Genomic DNA, 22,598 nt, shown 5'->3' on the forward strand with positions numbered 1-22,598 from the left:
TCTATGTAACTTCCATATTCCCTTACTGCCCCCCTTCCATTACCCCCCCCGACAGATAACTCCCATATTCCCTCATTGCCCCCCTTCCCATTACCCCCCCCGACAGATAACTCCCATATTCCCTCATTGCCCCCCTTCCATTACCCCCCGACAGGTAACTTCCATATTCCCTTATTGCCAACCCCCCCATTAAAAAAATCTTACATTTAGAAAAAAAACACTAATTCCTGCTGTCCAAACTCACGTGGGCCGAATGGCCTTTTCCAATCTCGGTGGGGAGTATTTTGTACGGTAGGCGAGGGAGGAATGCATCAGATGGGATTCCCTCATGAACACATCATCCGCCCCACCATCCACCTGTACAAATGGTTTGGCTGCAGAATCTTGCTTTGGGTGTGGTTTTTTTTTTTTGCGTGATTATTTACACCGTGCATCTGCTGAATCCATTGCATAGCAGCCCAGTGGAGACAACATTCACATTTTATCCCTTTTTCTTTGCTAACGCGCCCAGCGAAATGGACGGCTGTTGCTAAATCCAGCACAAAGTGTGATCGTTGGGTTTAGTTAGCGTTCTGGCTATTTTGAATGAGGGCATCTTCTTACTCTTGCAGCTGCCCCTAGCCGCACTTGAACACTTTTAGATTTATGACTCCTGGTGTATTAGACTGTGCACATTGCGTTCGCCAATATATTATCATTTGAATTACTGCATTTTAAATTTCAGCTTGCAGCCTCTGTTCTGGGACATGTGATTACCATTCATTATTGATTGACTTCCTGCTGATACAGCTGATATAGTCATTGGGATAAAGAAATAACTCGGAATCGATGCTTTATTGATTGCAAAAGAATTCGCGAAGAAATGCCCAGTGTCTTAACATGAAATAAGACAACATTCAGAAGGTAGGTCCCTTGGGGGTTAACAATCAAAAGTCTCCTCCCCCCCCCCCCCCCTCCCCTGGTCCCCATTTTAGCCCAAGTGCCTGCATTCTGATACCGCTGGGTGACCAAGCTGCTTGTTCTGGACCAATGCTACATCTGCTGCTTGCTTGGGCAGTGTGTTAGATTTTGTTATTTTAATTTATTGGTGTTCCTTCACCCCCGTCCCAGCCTCAACGTTGTCACCTGCCCTCACGCGAGGTTTACGGACGTGGTCATAGAATCCCACAGTGCAGAAGGAGGCCATTCGGCCCATTGAGTCTGCACCGACCACAATCCCACCCAGGCCCTATCCCCATAACCTCATGCATTTACCCAACTAGTCCCCCTGATGCTGAGAGGCAATTTAGCGTGGCCAATCCACCTAACCTGCACATCTTTGGACACTAAGGGACAATTTAGCATGGCCAATCCACCTAACCTACACATCTTTGGACACTAAGGGGCAATTTAGCATAGCCAATCCACCTAACCTGCACATGTTTGGACACTAAGGGGCAATTTAGCATGGCCAATCCACCTAGCCTGCACATCTTTGGACACTAAGGGGCAATTTAGCATAGCCAATCCACCTAACCTGCACATCTTTGGACACTAAGGGGCAATTTGGCATGGCCAATCCACCTAACCTGCACATCTTTGGACACTAAGGGGCAATTTAGCATGGCCAATCCACCTAACCTACTCATCTTTGGGCAATAAGGGGCAATTTAGCATGGCCAATCCACCTAATCTGCACATCTTTGAACTGTGGGAGGAAACCAGAGCACCCGGAGGAAACCCACGCAGACACGGGGAGAATGTGCAGACTCCACACAGACAGTGACCCAAGCCGGGAATCGAACCTGGATCCCTGGCGCTGTGAGGCAGCAGTGCTAACCCACTGTGCCGCCGTGCCGCCCCTTTGAAACTGAAAGTCCAAATCTAAAATTTTCTCTCGAGGTTTTTCCTCTTAAATATGACGAGTTTGGAACTGCCACCAATTAGTATATTTAGAAAGGGATCCTGAATAAGGACGGAGATTGGAATGGTTCAACAATGTCTTTAATAAAAGATTTTAACTTATGATAAGGGAATATCCCAGTTTCAGCTATTACAATTACCATTGCCTCGATATTGCAGTAGGTGGAGGGGCTACACACTGTCTATATACGAACATATCAATGATTTGCTTTGCTTCAAAGAAGGTTGCCCCTTGCCCAGCAATATTCTGTCTCCCTCGTGCAAAACCCCGGCTGGCTAGATGGACCCAGCCCTAACCAAGCTTCTGAGATTATGTAACACCCCCCCCCAAAAATTACTTGCTTTACCTAGTGGGACTCTGAAACCTCAATTGTGGCTGAGTTCTACTTGAGAATGAATCGCGCTCAAATCCTTACATCCCAAAAGGACCCCAAAATTCAACTCTACGTTCGGAGAGGCAAAAAAATGTTAGTCTGCAGATTTTCAGCGGATCAGCTGACCACACCTATCAAGGAAGCAGCTCGAGCATGAATTTGTTGATCAGAAGAAGAATGTAATGATTTTGTAGTGTATGCAAATGCATTATAATGTCGTCTCTATAAATTTAGTATGTTGTGGAGACAAACATGATTAGAACATTCCTGGACCCCACTTATTTTTCCCTGGGTGTGAGGACATGACACTGTGCTGTTGTGTAATCTTTGCAACATGACACTGCTGTAGAAAAGAATAATTGACCAAATTTAAGAAGTATTATTGACTATTTCAACACTCTTTTTTTGTCCACATTCCACTGCATGTATGCATCAGCACTTTGGGGGCATTTCTTGTAGATTTCACACAGAAGAATCTGTTTTGTACATTTCACTGCATGTATATAACACTTTGAGGACATTTCTTGTAGATTTCACACAGAGGAATCTGTACATTTCGCTGCATGTATGTATCAGTACTTTGGGGGCATTTCTTGTAGATTTCACACAGAGGAATGTGTTTTGTTTTCTCATTGTGAGACAAAGTATTTAACAGTGAGCTTTAGTGCCAACTGTGAGCGATTCATTTGTTACCTGTACTTTTCCTTTCCTCTCTTTTTAAAAGTCTGCTTTGTCGGTTTTCTATTCAGACAGAACTGTCCCATCCTGGAGGCCACATAATTGAAGACACTGTTGCAGGATGAAAAGATGGCAGCGCACATGCTTGCACCGCCAGGCCCTGACAGCTTTCGCCTTTTTACCCGCGAGTCTCTGGCTATCATTGAACAACGGATTGCTGAGGAGAAGAAAAAAAAGCCCCCCAAGCAAGACAGTAGCCACCGAGATGATGACGACCAAAATAAGCCCAAACCAAACAGTGATCTTGAAGCGGGCCGAAGTTTGCCATTTATCTATGGCGACCCTCCTTCTAAATGCATTGCTGAACCATTGGAGGACTTGGACCCTTTTTATATAAATCAGAAAGTGAGTGCCTCGGACCACAGTTACTAGCTCTTTTTTGCAGGGGGAAGGCTTTAAGCTCAGGATCAGTGATGCAGTTGTAAGAATAGCTTTGGTGTTTTCCATGGGTAAAAGTTGGCAGTCGCATCAATTTGTCTTGGGAGGGTTGGGCCGGGAGGTGGGGAAAGTAGACCTCAGGTTTCAAGTCTAAATCTAAATCTTAGTCTTACGATTCTGGTGCCTTGGAAAATTTGGATCGTATTTTCCCTCGTGTGGTCACGATTTGCAGTGTCAGCCGGCACCAACCTCCATTCAGGAAACGCTTTGCACACTGCCCGAGTGCCAACGTAGCTGGCACACGCTTTCAGTGATCAGTTAGGTTCCAGTTACAGATAGAATCATAAGCTCGCAGCGTGTGGTTTCTTCTGGTTTGGGGGTGGGGGGGGGCGGGGAATGAGTTCTGTCGGCAGTCATGGAACGCTGCCCAGAATAGCTCGCACTTATTTGGGAAGGGTTATGGTGGATGGTCACCGGAGAAGGTTCAGTGATGGAAACATGATTGAGACTTCAATATCGCAGCCATTGAAATACCAAGTCTTGAGACACACCAGTCAAAACAGGAGGTTCGTGATTGCTAAGCCAGATGCAGCCATGTCTGGTTCTTGGCTATTTTCAATTGACCTAGATTGATGAGGTTAGGATTGTTTTTGCTGGAGTTCAGACGAATGAGGGGGGGATCTCATAGAGACATAAAATTCCAACAGGACCAGACAGGGTCGATGTAGGGAGGATGTTCCCGATGGTGGGGGAGTCCAGAACCAGGGGTCACAGTCTGAGGATTCGGGGTAGACCATTTAGGACGGAGGTGAGGAGACATTTCTTCACCCGGTGAGCCTGTGGAATTCATTCCCACAGGAAGTAGTTGATGCTAAAACATTGAATGGGCGGCTGGATATAGCACTTGGGGCGAATGGGGTTAAAGGTTATGGGGAGAAAGCAGGATTAGGCTATTGAGTTGGATGATCAGCCATGATGGTGATGAATGGCGGAGCAGGCTCGAAGGGCCGAATGGCCTCCTCCTGCTCCTATCTTCTATGAATCTATATATTTTCAACTGGGTGATGTGGCCCATGTCTTAAAGTTTATGGGTAGCAGGAATAAAACATGTTGGCCTTGAAATTGTAGTTCTGCGACGGGAAAACGAAAGGATTGGGCGTGTTTAAAAGAAGGAAAGAAAATGCTAAACTAAGAACTGGAGCTAAGAGGGGCAAGACTTGAGCTTTTGTTTTGTCACGCTGCCCATAAAAATTGTATGTTCTTTTCAATGTTTTTACACCCACTTTTGAATTCGCCCCGACACTGTTCACTGCGACGAAGTGCGGGAAATCCAAAAGGGAGCACCATTTATGGTGTTTCCCCCTGACGCCCAACTCTTCCCTTCAGACCATCAACATGAAATAGCCACAGCAAACATTGGTGCCACGAGAATGGCAAATTCTCGGCCACCTTGCAAATAGGCCCCGCAATTTATTCCGCCCCCCCCCCCCCCCCACCCCCCAACTCTTTGGAGAACGGCAGCGTCTGTCCCGTTTCGAATCGAAAGGATTTGAAAGCTTCAGTTAACAGACTGCCAACTTTGCCCTCTTGACATAACGTCAAGTTGATTGGACCTTTCTGACTTGGTGACCTTGTTTTTTTTTCCCCAAGCGCGTACCCCCACGAAGTCTACGTTAAGTCGATTAGCGAAAAAGGTGGCTAGGTTTTCGAGTGCATCAGTGGAACGCATTTGCTTTTCCACCGGAAGATTTTCCAGTCAGGATGTCTGTGTGTTATGTCCGTGGATAGCCAAGGCTCAAGAGGAAATCTGATGTGTGGGTAGGATTGTGAGGATCTTGAGAGCTATCCGTTGCAAAAACGGGGAGTTCCGCTTTAGCTTCCGCTGTTTTTCCGACCACAAAGTGTACTTTTCCTAAGAACATAAGAAATAGGAGCAGGAGTAGGCCATCTAGCCCCTCGAGCCTGCCCCGCCATTCAATAAGAACACTGTGGCAAAGGAGTAGAAAGAACGCTTCGGTCGGTAAGGAGAACTTTCAAATCTTATTTTGGGTGGATCGAGTGGGGCAGGGTCAAGACTCAATTGGCAAACTTGATTTGACTGAAAAGCTTTGGCAGTCTGTTACCGTTGGACGTGAGTTCAAATCTAGTCCAGACCGATGGGGTGGAAGTCTCTGCTGGTTGTAAGGGGTACAGATGAAAATGAATGTGGACAGCCTTGACTCGGTTCTGAGTGAGCGTGAGGCTGCAACACAAAACTGCTCCCAGTTTGTCAAGTCTACAGCTCGGTTCCAGGTGACTATGGACTCTTAACGTAAGGCCAAGCCATAGTTGTGAAGGCCCCAAAAATGGGGCTTGGAAAGGATGAAAGTGGAAGGAGGAAGCTGGAAAGATGCCCTTTTGTTTTGGAGTGACTATTTCCTTTTTCTTTGATCCAATAAGATGCCTTGTAACATTTATGGGGGGGGGATATATCATCCGGGGGTCGGCAGGGGGTGGCGGAGGATTAGCTCAGTTGGCTGGACGCCTGGTTAGTGATGCAGAGTGATGCCAATGGCACAGGTTCAGTTCCCATACCAGCTCAGGTTATTCATGACTTGTCCCTTGCCTGAGGGGTGGTGACCCTCCGCTTAAATCACCACCGGTCATCTCTCCCGCCCCCTCAAAGGAGAAAGAAGCCCATTGGTCATCTGGGACTAAGGCGACTTAACCTTTTATCCGTACCCCATGTTCCTTGAGTCATAGACCAGACACCGTCCGAAATACTCTTAATTAAGAAATGAGCAATTTTTTTAATTCCATGCGGTTTAATTGACCACATTCACCTGAAGTGACAAGTCGCTGCAAATATAAAGAGCGAAACATGTACACTCACTCGTGTCACGCAATCCTCCCTTTGGTCTCAACAACCAGAGATCGACTGGCGGAATGCAAATGAAACCTGATGTAGAATTCCGCCCGCAACATTGTAATGAAGGTTCACTCTGAGGGACACAAGTGGGGAGCATTGCTTGGTAAATTCAGGTCACTGTGGATGAAGGGTCAAGGACTGTGGTGCAGGGCACTCTCAAGTCTGAAGAGAGATTGGGGTAAATCAGTAAGTAAGTCATGCTTGCTTGGTGGTGTGCATAGATTTTGTAAGTGTATCGCTTTCCAGAACAGGAACACAGTAGGAGGCAAATCTTTGCCCATACGCTGGGATCCATTGCTGGAAATCCCAGGAGTGATGCGGGTTTCCCTGGAAAGACGGAGGCTGAGGGGGCGATCTGATAGAAGTTTATAAAATTATGAGGGGCATAGATAAGGTGAACAGTTTTTTCCCAGGGCAGAAATGACAATTACAAGGGGGCACAAGTTCAAGATAAGGGGGGAAAGGTTCAGTGGAGATTTGCGGGGGAAGTTTTTTACACAGAGGGTGGTGGGGGCCTGGAATGCGCTGCCAAGTGAGGTGGATGAGGCAGTTATGTTAGCAACATTTAAGACTTATCTGGATAGACACATGAACAGACGGGGAACAGAGGGATACAGGCTGTTGGCCTAGATAGGACAGTGTGATCGATGCAGGCTTGGAGGGCCGAAGGGCCTGTTCCTGTGCTGCACTGTTCTTTGTTGAATGAATGACTGTAGCCAGCAATCATTTGGTTTTCCTATTGACCCAATGTTGTCAAATATTAAATTGCAGTCTGCCACTGTTAGGGTTTAGGAGACTTGCGACTGAGTCGCATTCTCTTTTTCTGTATACTTACTCTGGTGAGCAAAAACAAAATCTTCACCACCATCAAGAAAAGCTTAGACCCCTGGTTTTCCCCAGAAGTTTGTACATTTTAAAAAATTAATTCGTGGTTCATGGGCGTCGCTGGCTGGCCAGCATTTATTGCCCATCCCTAGTTGCCCCTTGAGAAGGTGGTGGTGAGCCGCCATCTTGAATCGCTGCAGTCCACCTGCTGTGGGTTGACCCACAATGCCGTTAGGGGGGGAATTCCAGGATTTTGTCCCAGCGACTGCGAAGGAACGGCCGATATATTTCCAAGTCGGAATGGCGAGTGTGCCTTGAAGGGGGCCGTGCGGTGGGGGGGTCGGGGGGTGGGTGCGGGGGTGGGGGGGGTCGGGTGGGGGGGGGGGGTCGGGGGGTGGGGAGTGGGGGGGGTGTGGTATTCCCAGGTATTTGCTGCCCTTGTCCTTCGAGATGGAAGTGGTCGTGGGTTTGGAAGGTGCTGTCTAAGGAACCTTGGTGAATTGCTGCAGTGCATCTTGTAGATGGTACACACTGCTGCTACTGAGCGTCGGTGGTGGAGGGAGTGAATGTTTGTGGATGTGGTGCCAATCACATTTTGCAGTACCTCTCAATAACATGAGACTTTAGCTGTGTGATTATGCAAAAATACAGGATATATATGTATATTTTTTTGAAGCAAGCTGATGTTTCGAGTAGAGTTGCCCTTGAACGATATTTGGATGGTCTCAGTCCAGTTTTATGAATGAGCATGGGCCTCGCAACACAAGATTACCGAATCGGCAGCCGGTTTAGATCGGAAAATGTTGATGCAGTGGGAGGAGCCTTGCTGTGCTTGGGGCTGAGGGGGCAGTGTTGTGTGCGTGTGGAGGGAGCTTCAGTCGATATCTCATGATGAAATACTGGGAGTGCTTGACAAGGCGTTCCTAAAATGGGGAAAGCATTCCGTTCCTCAGCAAGAGTCTGTCTCACCTCGATAGCTCTGTTCTTTCCCTGACGCTGCACTAAAAGTCAGAGGTTTCTGCGATTCGAAAGTTTTGCAAAGAGGGGAAGGGGTGATAGTTGTCTTGACGAGGTCAATAGGCCTTAATAGATTTGCTTAATTTTTAAAATACATGCTGGTGGGCGGCACGGTAGCACAGTGGTTAGCACTGCTGCTTCACAGCGCCAGGGACCTGGGTTCAATTCCCGGCTTGGGTCACTGTCTGTGTGGAGTCTGCACGTTCTCCCCGTGTCTGCGTGAGTTTCCTCTGGGTGCTCTGGTTTCCTCCCACGGTCCGAAAGCTGTGCAGTTTAGGTAGATTGGCCGTGCTAAATTGCCCCTTAGTGTCCAAAGATGTGTAGGTTAGGTGGATTGGCCATGTTAAATTGCCCCTTAGTGTCCAAAGATGTGTAGGTTAGGTGGATTGGCCATGTTAAATTGCCCCTTAGTGTTCAAAGATGTGCAGGTTAGGTGGATTGGCTATGTTAAATTGCCCCTTAGTGTCCAAAGATGTGCAGTTTAGATGGATTGGCCATGTTAAATTGCCCCTTAGTGTCCAAAGATGTGTAGGTTAGGTGGATTGGCCATGTTAAATTGCCCCTTAGTGTTCAAAGATGTGCAGGTTAGGTGGATTGGCCATGTTAAATTGCCCCTTAGTGTCCAAAGGTGTGTAGGTTAGGTGGATTGGCCATGCTAAATTGCCCCTTAGTGTCCAAAGATGTGCAGTTTAGGTGGATTGGCCATGCTAAATTGCCCCTTAGTGTCCACAGATGTGCAGGTTAGGTGGATTGGCCATGCTAAATTGCCCCTTAGTGTCCAAAGATGTGCAGTTTAGGTGGATTGGCCATGCTAAATTGCCCCTTAGTGTCCCGGGAGGCGTAGGTGAGAGGGATTAGTGGGGTAAATATGTGGGGTGACGGGGGTAGGGCCTGGGTGGGATTGTGGTCGGTGCAGACTCGATGGGCCGAATGGCCTCCTTCTGCACTGTCGGGATTGTATGAAATAGGCAGGGTATTCACGCTTCTGCAATTGTATATCAGCAGAAAATGATCCTGCCATCTCAGTTAGAATTATTTGATGAACAGGCATGTTTTGAATTAAAAATGCTGGAGGGTTAAATATCTTCCTTCGGGGGGAGGGGGCTGCGGAGGAATATGATTTAGTTGCACGAGAAAGATGGTTCTTGTCCAAGGGATATATTTTTTAGTAGCAACTCGGTACATTTGATGTATGTCGGCATCAGGTTTGCAGGTTTAGCCATCGATTTATTCGGCTTGGGGTTGCAAGTACGATGTGGAAACTGGTCACACTGACAGCCACGACAATAAATAAATTGTAGGGGCTTGAGACTTTTATCAAGAATACAACACATAATGGCTGGAAGCACCTTACAAAACAGAAACATGACGCAAAGCCCAGATCAGAGGATAGGCAGTTAGATGACTGTTTGGCTGAAGAGGTAGATTTTAAGGTGTGTCTTACAGGAGGGAAGCAAGGTGGGGAGGTTTTAAAGTTGATTCATTAGTGTCACAAGTAGGCTGACATTAACACTGCAATGAAATTGCTGTGAAAATCCCCCTCTTCGCCACACTCCTGTTCGGGGACACTAAGGGGCATTTTAGCATGGCCAATCCCCCCTAACCTGCACATCTTTGGACACTAAGGGGCAATTTTGCACGGCCAATCCCCCCTAACCTGCACATCTTTGGACACTAAGGGGCAATTTAGCACGGCCAATCCCCCCTAACCCGCACATCTTTGGACACGAAGGGACAATTTAGCATGGCCAATCCACCTAACCCGCACATCTTTGGACACTAAGGGACAATTTAGCATGGCCAATCCACCTAACCCGCACATCTTTGGACACTAAGGGACAATTTAGCATGGCCAATCCACCTAACCCGCACATCTTTGGACACCAAGGGAGAATTTAGCACAGCCAATCCACCTAACCTGCACATCTTTGGACACTAAGGGAGAATTTAGCATGGCCAATGCACCTACCCAGCACTGTGGGGGCAAACTGGAACACCCGGAGGAAACCCATGCAGACATGGGGAGAACGTGCAGACTCTGCACAGTCACCCAAGTCGGGAATTGAACCTGGGTCCCTGGCGCTGTGAGGCAGCAGTGCTAGCCACCGTGCCAAGGGAGGGAGGGAATGATAGAGTTTCGGGTCAAGAAGGCCAAAGGCACGGCCGCCGATGGTGGAGCAATGGAAATCAGGTCAGAGTGAGAGGAGCGGAGGAGTCTCGGAGGGTTGTGAGTGCTGGAGGAGATTACAGAGATAAGGGAGAGGGGGGCGAGGCCGTGGTAAGTTGTAAAACAAGGATGATAATCTTAAAATAAAAATGTTGCGTAACTGGAAAGCCAATGTAGATCAAACATCGAGTGAAAGTAGGATTTGTACTCCTTTATAATAGCAGGATTCTGTCGAGGAATGAAATCTGCCATTATTGATAGTTATGTATCCTGACATCCTTTTCCACTTCTTGATATCTACTGTCCTCTCCTGCCACCGTGACCACAGTTCCCCTCTCTGAATTATTTTTCTGCTTATGGTATCCTTGCTGGCTGCTTCCACCCTCAAGCAACCCTTTCTTTTTTTTGCTCTGCATGTCTTTCTGAAGTTGCCCTCCACAAACATTCACTCCCTCCACCACCGACGCTCAGTAGCAGCAGTGTGTACCATCTACAAGATGCACTGCAGCAACTCACCAAGGCTCCTTAGGCAGCACCTTCCAAACCCACGACCACTTCCATCTAGAAGGACAAGGGCAGCAGATACCTGGGAACACCACCACCTGGAGGTTCCCCTCCAAGTCCCTCACCATCCTGACTTGGAAACATATCACCGTTCCTTCACTGTCACTGGGTCAAAATAATGGAACTCCCTCCCTAACAGCACTGTGGATGTATCTACACCATATGGACTGACTGACGTCCAATAACAATCCTGGAACGCCCTCACTAACAGCACTGTGGATGTACCTACACCTTGGGGAATGCAGCAGTTCAAGAAGGCAACTCACCCCCACCTTCTGAAAGGCAGTTGGGGAAGTGATGGCCTAGTGGTATTATTTGCGAGCCTATTAATCCAGAAACTCAGCTAATGTTCTGGGGGACCCGGGTTCGAATCCCGCCACGGCAGATGGTGGAATTTGAATTTAATTTTTTAAAAATCTGGAATTAAGAATCTACTGATGACCATGAAACCATTGTCCGAATAACCCACTAATGTCCTTTAGGGAAGGAAATCTGCTGTCCTTACCTGGTCTGGCCTACCTGTGATTCCAGAGCCACAGCAATGTGGTTGACTCTCAACTGCCCTCGGGCAACTAGGGATGGGCAATAAATGCTGGCCCAGCCAGTGACGCCCACATCCCGCATATGAACCCAAATTTTTCAAAAGTCACTTTTGTTTGCCTCATTGAAACTGTTCATTTCCCTCTGAGGCGACTTGGTCACTGTTTCAATTTCTGAGGCTAGCCGTTTCTCTCGTTCTTTGGCTGTTGCATAACCTTCCTGATGTTACCCTCATACTGCCCTTCTATCCAGCTCCTTCTGTCAACCTGCCCTAACTCCAGCGCCCTTCAGCTTGTCTGTTATATAAATGATCTGGAAGAAGGTGTAACTGGGGCGATCAGTAAGTTTGCGGACGACACGAAATTGGCAGGACTTGCAGATAGTGAGGAGCATTGTCAGAAGCTACAGAAGGATATAGATAGGCTGGAAATTTGGGCAAAGAAATGGCAGATGGAGTTCAATCCTGATAAATGCAAAGTGATGCATTTTGGTAGAAATAATGTAGGGAGGAGCTATCCGATAAATGGCAGAACCATAAAGGGTGTAGATATGCAGAGGGACCTGGGTGTGCAAGTCCACAGATCCTTGAAGGTGACGTCACAGGTGGAGAAGGTGGTGAAGAAGGCATGTGGCATGCTTGCTTTATAGGACGGGGCATAGAGTATAAAAGTTGGGGTCTGATGTTGCAGATGTATAGAACACTGGTTCGGCCGCATTTGGAATACTGCGTCCAGTTCTGGTCGCCACACTATCAGAAGGACGTGGAGGCTTTAGAGAGAGTACAGAGGAGGTTTACCAGGATGTTACCTGGTATGGAGGGGCTTAGTTATGAGGAGAGATTGGGGTAAACTGGGGTTGTTCTCACTGGAAAGATGGAGGATGAGGGGAGACTTAATAGAGGTGTATAAAATTATGAAAGGCATAGATAGGGTGAACGGTGGGAAGCTTTTCCCCAGGTCGGTGGTGACGAACACAAGGGGTCATAGGTTCAAGGTGAAGGGGGGGAGGTTTAACACAGATATCAGAAGGACTTATTTTACACAGAGGGTGGTGGGGGCCTGGAATGCGCTGCCGGGCAAGGTGGTGGTGGCAGACACACTGGGAACGTTTAAGACTTATCTAGATAGCCACATGAACATCGTGGGAATGGAGGGATACAAAAGAATGGTCTAGTTTGGACCAGGGAGCGGCGCGGGCTTGGAGGGCCGAAGGGCCTGTTCCTGTGCTGTTTTGTTCTTTGTGCCGCTTCCTGTCCCCCACCCCAAGGTTACCAACAAAAGTCATGGTCAAATTGACCTTCTTACAACCAAAAACAGTCGCTCCGATCATTAACTAAAATCTTTATGGGTCCAGTGCAGTGCGTGCTTCTGTCTAAACCCTTGACCTCGACAAAACTAGTTGAGGAAAATAACTGGGGTGGGCACAGGTCTGATGGTGTACTTGTAGTCATTGGGAGGATGCAGAGGAGATTCACTAGGTTGATCCCGGAGTTGAGAGGGTTGGTTCATGAGGAGAGACTGAGTAGACTGGGGCTATACTCATTGGAATTCAGAAGAATGAGGGGAGATCTTATAGAAACATATACGATTATGAAGGGAATGGATAAGATAGAAGCAGGGAAGTTGTTTCCACTGGTGGGTGAAACTAGAACTAGGGGGCTTGGCCTCAAAATAAGGGGAAGCAGATTTAGGACTGAGTTGAGGAGGAACTTCTTCACCCAAAGGGTTGTGAATCTGTGGAATTCCCTGCCCAGTGAAGCAGTTGAGGCTACCTCATTGAATGTTTTTAAGGCAAGGATGGATAGATTTTTGAACAGTAAAGGAATTAAGGGTGAGCGGGCGGGTAAGTGAAGCTGAGTCCACGAAAAGATCAGCCATGATCTTATTGAATGGCGGAGCAGGCTCGAGGGGCCAGATGGCCTACTCTTGCTCCTAGTTCTTATGTTCTTATTAGACTTCCGGATAGGATGCTTTCGATGTTGCCTCTGTAAAAAAAATGGTGAGTGTTGTAGCGGACATGCTGAATTTCCTTAGCCTCCTGAGAAAATTGTCACTCCAGTTTATATTCATCCTCCAATGAAAACACTGATGTGTTGAGATTTTTATGTGAAACAAGGTTATGTATGCACTCTGGAAAGGAGCCTCTCCCACTCTTACCGCCAGCCATTGGCATGTTTGGGAGTATTTGCAGGTTGACACTCAACTGGGCGGTATGGTGGCACAGTGGTTAGCACTGCTGCCTCACAGCGCCAGGGACCCGGGTTCGATTCCCGGCTTGGGTCACTGTCTGTGCGGAGTCTGCGTGTTCTCCCCGTGTCTGTGTGGGTTTCCTCCCACACTCCAAAGATGTATGGGTCAGGTTGATTGGCCATCATATTACCCCTTAGTGTCAGGGGGGTTAGCTCTGGTTATGGGGATAAGGCCTGGGTGGGATTGTGGTCGGTGCAGACTCGATGGGCCGAATGGTCTCCTTCTACACTGTACGATTCTATGATTCTCGAAGTCTGATGTATGGTACAGATGAGTTTGATTTATTTTATCTTGGGCATGGCAGAACATACAGTGGCAAAGAATTGGATAGAGAGATCTATACAAATCCCTGCAAGAATGTTGTTGCTGATTTATGAAGCATCTTTCAGAGTCTGCACTTTCCTGTGTGATTTACACTGCTCACAATGGGTTCCTGATAGCCACCAGACCCTGAGGTCGACGTTGTACTCTTAAGGGTGGTGTACAATGAGAGTCTTATTCCGAAAGTGACAGTGCATCCTGAGTTATAACCTAGCTGGCCAAGTGGACAGTGATAGAATCAGTGAATCACCACAGTGCAGAAGAGGCCATTTGGCCCATCAAATCTGCACTGACTCTCTGACAGAGCATCTTATCCAGGCCCTATCTCCGCAACATATTTAACCCACTAATTCCCCTCACCGACATATCTTGGGACAGACACTGAGGGGCAATTTAGCATGGCCAATCCACCTAACCTACACATCTTTAGGCACTAAGGGGCAATTTAGCATTGCCAATCCACCTAACCTGCACATCTTTAGGCACTAAGGGGCAATTTAGCATGGCCAATCCACCTAACCTGCACATCTTCGGAGTGTGGGAGGAAACCGGAGCACTCAGAGAAAACCTATACAGACACGGGGAGAATGTGCAAGCTCCACACGTTCCCTCCCTCTTCCTCTCCCTTCCCCCGTGCTCTCTGACAGAGCAACTTACCCAGGCCCAATCCCTGTACCTCCACATATTTACCCGGCTAATCCCCCTAACCTATACATCTTGTGACAGTAAGAGGCAATTTAGCATGGCCAATCCACCTAACCTGCACATCTTTGGACATGAAAGGGGCAATTTAACATGGCCAATCCACCTAACCTACACATCTTTGGACACTAAGGGGCAATTTAGCACGGCCAATCCACCTAACCTGCACATCTTTGGACACTAAGGGGCAATTTAGCTGGCCAATCCACCTAACCTACACATCTTTGGACACTAAGGGGCAATTTAGCACGGCTAATCAATTTAACTTACACATCTTTGGACACTAATGGGCAATTTAGCATGGCCAATCCACCTAACCTACACATCTTTGGACACTAAAGGGGCAACTTAGCATGGCCAATCCACCTAACCTACACATCTTTGGACACTAAGGGGCAATTTAGCACGGCTAATCAATCTAACTTACACATCTTTGGACACTAATGGGCAATTTAGCATGTCCAATCCACCTAACCGACACATCTTTGGACACTAAAGGGGCAATTTAGCATGGCCAATCCACCTAACCTACACATCTTTGGACACTAAGGGGCAATTTAGCACGGCTAATCAATCTAACTTACACATCTTTGGACACTAATGGGCAATTTAGCATGGCCAATCCACCTAACCTACACATCTTTGGACACTAAAGGGGCAACTTAGCATGGCCAATCCACCTAACCTACACATCTTTGGACACTAAGGGGCAATTTAGCACGGCTAATCAATCTAACTTACACATCTTTGGACACTAATGGGCAATTTAGCATGTCCAATCCACCTAACCTACACATCTTTGGACACTAAAGGGGCAATTTAGCATGGCCAATCCACCTAACCTACACATCTTTGGACACTAAGGGGCAATTTAGCACGGCTAATCAATCTAACTTACACATCTTTGGACACGAATGGGCAATTTAGCATGTCCAATCCACCTAACCTACACATCTTTGGACACTAAAGGGGCAATTTAGCATGGCCAATCCACCTAACCTACACATCTTTGGAGTGTGGGAGGAAACTGGAGCACCCGGAGGAAACCCACACAGACACGGGGAGAATGTGCAGACTCCACACAGACAGTGACCCGAGGTCGGAATTGAACGTGGGTCCCTGTGAGGGAGCAGTGCTAACCACTGTGCCACCGCGCCGCCAGTTCTCTCAATGCTTTGGCCAACATTCCTCCCTAAAGTAGCAGCACCAAATCGTTTGTTCTATTGCCGCTGGTGAGACTTTTTAAAAAATTCATTCATGGGGATGCGGGCGTCGCTGGCTGGGCAAGCATTTATTGCCCATCCCTAATTGCCCTGTACTGAGTGGCTTGCTGGACCCGTTTCATATGGGCAGTCAAGCGTCAGCCACATTACTGTGTGTGGAATGATTGCCACGTGACTCGACACAGTGACAGTACTTAAGAGGAACTCATCTTGAAATTGCTTCACATGCAATATCACTTGAGAGATTTATATAACGCTGTGTTAGTTCTTCACCAGCAGAATCCGGAGCAGCCTTGGTATTGACCCAAGGTGGATTACAGACAAATGACTGGCAAATTTTCTGGCATTGCAATGTTGCCACTTAGCCCTTGCTCGTTTTGATTCAGCAGCAATTTTAGGGCCGGAGTTGTTCAGCTCACAATACCATGGTCTATAATTTTTGTTTTCTGAAGATGCAACTTGTTCATTTAACGCAAGATGTGAAATGTCAAATTGCTGCAAGTTCGCTGTTTCATACGTTTTGAATTAATTTGGCCAATAATTTAAATGGATACCCATACATCCTTCAGATAAGTAACCCTGTTTGTTCCTATTAATATTTTATTGCGTTTGTGACTGTACTTAATGAGATGTTCTTGCAAGATGTATTCATAGAATTCCTATAGTGCAGAACGAGGCCATTTGGCCCATCGAGTCTGCACCGATTTTCCAATAGAGCATCTTAACCTGCCGTAACCCCATGTATTTACCCCATGTATTTAACCCCCTAATCCCCCTAACCTACACATCTTTGGACACTAAGGGGCAATTTAGCATGGCCAATTCACCTAACCTGCACATCTTTGGACACTAAGGGGCAATTTAGCATGGCCTATCCACCTAACCTGCACATCTTTGGACACTAAGGGGCAATTTAGCATGGCCAATCCACCTAACCTACACATCTTTGGACACTAAGGGGCAATTTAGCATGGCCAATCCACCTAACCTACACATCTTTGGACACTAAGGGGCAATTTAGCATGGCCAATTCACCTAACCTCCACATCTTTGGACACTAAGGGGCCATTTAGCATGGCCAATCCACCTAACCTGCACATCTGTGGACACTAAGGGACAATTTAGCATGGCCAATCCACCTAACCTGCACATCTTTGGACACTAAGGGGCCATTTAGCATGGCCAATCCACCTAACCTGCACATCTTTGGACACTAAGGGGCAATTTAGCATGGCCAATCCACCTAACCTACACATCTTTGGACACTAAGGGGCAATTTAGCATGGCCAATCCACCTAACCTATACATCTTTGGACACTAAAGGGCAATTTAGCATGGCCAATCCACCTAACCTGCACATCTTTGGACACTAAGGGGCAATTTATCAGGCCAGTCCTCCTAACCTGCACATCTTTGGACAATAAGAAATTTACCATGGCCAATCCACCTAACCCGCACGTCTTTGGAGTGTGGGAGGAAACCGGAGCACCCGGAGGAAACCCACGCAGACACGGGGTGAATGTGCCGACTCCACACAGACAGTGACCCAAGCCAGGAATTGAACCCGGGTCCCTGGCACTGGGAGGCAGCAGTGCTAACCCACTGTGCTACCCTATTCACTCCTACCCAATATTTTTAGAGCCCTTTTTGGTGTGGATTTCTTCAGTGAATGGTCACAGAAAGAAAACTGCTGAATGTTTGGGAGGTTGGATCCCCGATCGTGCCGAATGATTAATTGTACAATTGGAATCCAGATGGTTTTAATTATTTTTTGTGTTTCGTGTGCAAGTGTCTGGAACTGGAATAATATGATTTTTGAACAAATCTTTGCTGGTGCCAACATAAATGGCAGCCCATGCATTGCCACCTGTACGGTAAAATAGGAAGGTGCTGTATATATCTGGGGGTGGCCATTCACCAGGGCAACTGCCAGCAGCAGATTGTGGACACTCCCTCCTGGCCAGTCACTGCTCCAGCTGAGTCTGATTTCTCTGTGCTCTCTGAATGTTACTCCTTCCACCACAACCCGTTCTCTCCTTTCATCCCTCTCTCTCCTCCTTTCTCTCGCTCCCTCACTCTCACCCACACCGCCTATCTTTGGTGTATACACCTTCCTCGCTCTCATTCCTTCCTCCATGTGTTTGGCTCCTTCCTGCGGTCTCTTTCTGTGTCACTCCCTCATCTTTCTACCCCCACCCCCCTCGTCTGTGCCCTCATGTGCCAGCCTGTCCCGTCTGTCCCTCACCATGCCTGCTTGTTCCCTCTAGGCACAGCCCCTCACCCTTCTGTTTCCTCTCCCTCCTCCATCCCCTTCTCTCCCCCACCCCCTCCTCCCCTTTCCCTCCTCCCCCTCCCCTTCCCTCCTCCCCTTTCTCTGCCCCTTGCCCCCTCTCTGCCCCTTGCCACCCTCTGCCCCTTGCCACCCTCTGCCCCTTGCCACCCTCTGCCCCTTGCCACCCTCTGCCCCTTGCCACCCTCTGCCCCTTGCCACACTCTGCCCCTTGCCACCCTCTGCCCCTTGCCACCCTCTGCCCCTTGCCACCCTCTGCCCCTTGCCACCCTCTGCCCCTTGCCACCCTCTGCCCCTTGCCACCCTCTGCCCCTTGCCACCCTCTGCCCCCGCCCCCCTCTGCCCCCCGCCCCCCTCTGCCCCTGCCCCCCCGCCCCCCTCTGCCCCCCCGCCCCCCTCTGCCCCCCCGCCCCCCTCTGCCCCCCCGCCCCCCTCTGCCCCCCCGCCCCCCTCTGCCCCCCCGCCCCCCTCTGCCCCCCCGCCCCCCTCTGCCCCCCCGCCCCCCTCTGCCCCCCCGCCCCCCTCTGCCCCCCCGCCCCCCTCTGCCCCCCCGCCCCCCTCTGCCCCCCCGCCCCCCTCTGCCCCCCCGCCCCCCTCTGCCCCCCCGCCCCCCTCTGCCCCCCCGCCCCCCTCTGCCCCCCCCGCCCCCCTCTGCCCCCCCGCCCCCCTCTGCCCCCGCCCCCTTCTGCCCCCCCGCCCCCTTCTGCCCCCCCGCCCCCTTCTGCCCCCCCGCCCCCCTCTGCCCCCCCGCCCCTCTCTGCCCCCCCGCCCCCCTCTGCCCCCCCGCCCCCCTCTGCCCCCCGCCCCCCTCTGCCCCCCGCCCCCCTCTGCCCCCCGCCCCCCTCTGCCCCCCGCCCCCCTCTGCCCCCCGCCCCCCTCTGCCCCCCGCCCCCCTCTGCCCCCCCTCCCCCCTCTGCCCCCCTCCCCCCTTGCCCCCCCTGCCCCCTTGCCCCCCTCTGCCCCCTTGCCCCCCTCTGCCCCCTTGCCCCCCTTGCCCCCCTCTGCCCCCTTGCCCCCCTCTGCCCCCTTGCCCCCCTCTGCCCCCTTGCCCCCCTCTGCCCCCTTGCCCCCCTCTGCCCCCTTGCCCCCCTCTGCCCCCTTGCCCCCCTCTGCCCCCTTGCCCCCCTCTGCCCCCTTGCCCCCCTCTGCCCCCTTGCCCCCCTCTGCCCCCTTGCCCCCCTCTGCCCCCTTGCCCCCCCTCTGCCCCCTTGCCCCCCTCTGCCCCCTTGCCCCCCCTCTGCCCCCTTGCCCCCCCTCTGCCCCCTTGCCCCCCTCTGCCCCCTTGCCCCCCTCTGCCCCCTTGCCCCCCCTCTGCCCCCTTGCCCCCCCTCTGCCCCCTTGCCCCCCCTCGCCCCCCCTTGCCCCCCCTCTGCCCCCTTGCCCCCCTCTGCCCCCTTGCCCCCCTCTGCCCCCTTGCCCCCCTCTGCCCCCTTGCCCCCCCTCTGCCCCCTTGCCCCCCCTCTGCCCCCTTGCCCCCCCTCTGCCCCCTTGCCCCCCTCTGCCCCCTTGCCCCCCCTCTGCCCCTTGCCCCCCTCTGCCCCCTGCCCCCCTCTGCCCCCTTGCCCCCCCTCTGCCCCCTTGCCCCCCCTCTGCCCCCTTGCCCCCCTCTCTGCCCCCTTGCCCCCTCTCTGCCCCCTTGCCCCCTCTCTGCCCCCTTGCCCCCTCTCTGCCCCCTTGCCCCCCTCTCTGCCCCCTTGCCCCCCTCTCTGCCCCCTTGCCCCCCTCTCTGCCCCTGCCTCTCTGCCCCCTGCCCCCCCTCTGCCCCCTTGCCCCCTCTGCCCCCTTGCCACCCCTCTGCCCCCGCCCCCTCTCTGCCCCTCGCCCCCCCTTGCCCCCTCGCCCCCCTTGCCCCCTCGCCCCCCCTTGCCCCCTCGCCCCCCTTGCCCCCTCGCCCCCCTTGCCCCCTCGCCCCCCCTTGCCCCCTCGCCCCCCCTTGCCCCCTCGCCCCCCTTGCCCCCTCGCCCCCCCTTGCCCCCTCGCCCCCCCTTGCCCCCTCGCCCCCCCTTGCCCCCTCGCTCCCCCTTGCCCCCTCTCTCCCCCTTGCCCCCTCGCTCCCTCTCCCTTTGCCCCCCCCTTTGCCCCCCCCTCGCTCCCCCTCCCTTTGCCCCCCTCTCTCTCTCTCGCCTCCCCTTTTTCTCGCCTTCCCCCTGTAATCCCATGTTAGCTGTATAATGTCACAGAATCACAGGAGGTGTACAACACAAGATGATTAGACAGATTCCACAGCTTTATGAAAGGGAAATAATGTTTGATAAATATGTGAAGCTTTTGAGGGATTCACTAGCAGGGTAGATAATGGGGAATCGGTGGATGTCGTATATTTGGATTTTCAGAAGGTATTCATTGATAGGCTACATCAGAAGTGATCACACACAATTAGGGCGCATGGGATTCCTGGTAATATTTTAGCATAGTTTGAGGATTGGTTAATGGAGAAATGGCGGCGAGTAGGAATAAGCAGGTGATTTTTTTGGGATGGCAGGAGGGAATCCGTGGAGTGAGTCAAGGTCAGAGATGGCCTGAGCGACTGTCAATTCATTGAGATGAAGGGGCTGAGTGTGACATATCCCCATTTTCTGATGTTACACAACGAGGCGGAAATGTGATTGAGAGCAGGACAGAACGAGGGACGTAGGTTACGCGGCAAGGTGACAGATGGAATGTAATGCGGAGAAAGGTGAAATGAAAAAGCAGAATGTTTTTGGAAATGTTTGGAGACTGGGAAACGTCAGCATTCAGAGATTTGGGCGTCCTTGCACACGCATTATAGCAAGTAAACAAGCAAGTACAGCAAGAATTAGAATCATAGGTTCCCTGCAATGCAGAAAGAGGCCATTCAGCCCATCGAGTATGCACTGACTCTCTAAGTGCATCTTGCCCAGGTCCACTCCCTGCCCTATCCCTATAACCCCACGCATTTCTCCCACTAATCCCCCTAACCGACATCTTTGGACATGAATGGGCAATTTAGCATGGCCAATCCACCTAGCCTGCACATCTTTGGACACTAAGGGGCAATTTAGCATGGCCAATCCACCTAACCCACACATCTTTGGACACTAAGGGGCAATTTAGCATGGCCAATCCACCTCGCCTGCACATCTTTGGACACTAAGGGGCAATTTAGCATGGCCAATCTATCTAGCCTACACATCTTTAGACACTAATGGACAATTTACAATGGCCAATCCACCTAACCTGCACATCTTTGGACACTAAGGGGCAATTTAGCATGGCCAATCCACCTAACCTACACATCTTTGGACACTAAGGGGCAATTTAGCATGGCCAATCCACCTACCCTACACATCTTTGGACACTAAGGGGCAATTTAGCATGACCAATCCACCTAGCCTGCACATCTTTGGACACTAAGGGGCAATTTAGCATGGCCAATCCACCTGACCCACACATCTTTGGACATTAAGGGGCAATTTAGCATGGCCAATCCACCTAACCCACACATCTTTGGACATTAAGGGGCATGACTAATCCATCTAATTTACACATCTTGGGACACTAAGGCACAATTTAGCATGGCCAATCCACCAAACCCAGACACCTCTTTGGAGTGTGGGAGGAAACTGAAGCACTTGGATGAAACCCACGCAGACACGGGGAGAACATGCAGACTCCACACAGGCAGTCACCCAAGGCTGGAATTGAACCCAGGTCCATGGCACTGTGAGGCAGCAGTGCTAACCACTGTGCCACCGTGCCGCCCATTCGGAAGGTAAATGATATGTTGGCCTTTAATGCAAGGGGTTTGGCATTTAAAAGTAAGGATGTCTTGCTGCTTTGGTGGGACCACACCTGGAGGATAGTACACAGGTTTGGTCCCCAGAACCTCAGAAGGATATAATTGCCTCAGAGGGAATGCAACAATCAGATCGATTCCCGGGATGACAGGGCTGTCCTATGAAGAGTACTTGGATAAAATGGGCCTCTGCAGTGCAGAGGTGATCTCATAAAAATGTATAAAATTCAAAGAGGGCTCAACAGGGTCGATGCTGCGTATTGTCCCCAGGCTGGGGTATTAGAACACGGGGTGCACGGTCTTCGAATGAGGGGGGTTAACTAATTAGGACTGAGATGAGGAGAAATTTCTTGATGTGAAACAGCTTGTGAATATTTTGAATTTTCGAGCGCAAAGGGCTGTGGATGTGCAGTTGACCAATGAGAAACTGAGTTATTGTTTCAGATTGAGATGGCCTTTCGTCAGCTGACTATACCGTTCGAATTATGTTAAGGGTTGTGGGTTATAACAAAAAGAAAAAGATGTGGCTTGCACACGGAGATTCGAACTAACAACAACAGATTTATTCGAGGAGGCTTCGCATGTATAGAGTACAGCCTGCGCAAACATGCTAATGACATCACCGTCAAATCATGTGACCCGC

General features: G+C 50.4%; 1 protein-coding gene across 1 annotated transcript in view; it reads left to right on the plus strand.

Moving 5' to 3' along the window:
• The first annotated feature begins 3,083 nt into the window (after positions 1-3,083).
• LOC144481846 (sodium channel protein type 8 subunit alpha-like) overlaps positions 3,084-22,598 on the plus strand; it is a 639,525-nt gene continuing 620,010 nt past the window's right edge. The window contains exon 1 of the mRNA XM_078200997.1: positions 3,084-3,359. Coding sequence (XP_078057123.1) covers positions 3,084-3,359 — 276 coding nt within the window. The remainder of the gene's footprint in view (positions 3,360-22,598) is intronic.

Source organism: Mustelus asterias, chromosome X, assembly GCF_964213995.1.
Source record: "Mustelus asterias chromosome X, sMusAst1.hap1.1, whole genome shotgun sequence".
Taxonomy (NCBI): domain Eukaryota; kingdom Metazoa; phylum Chordata; class Chondrichthyes; order Carcharhiniformes; family Triakidae; genus Mustelus; species Mustelus asterias.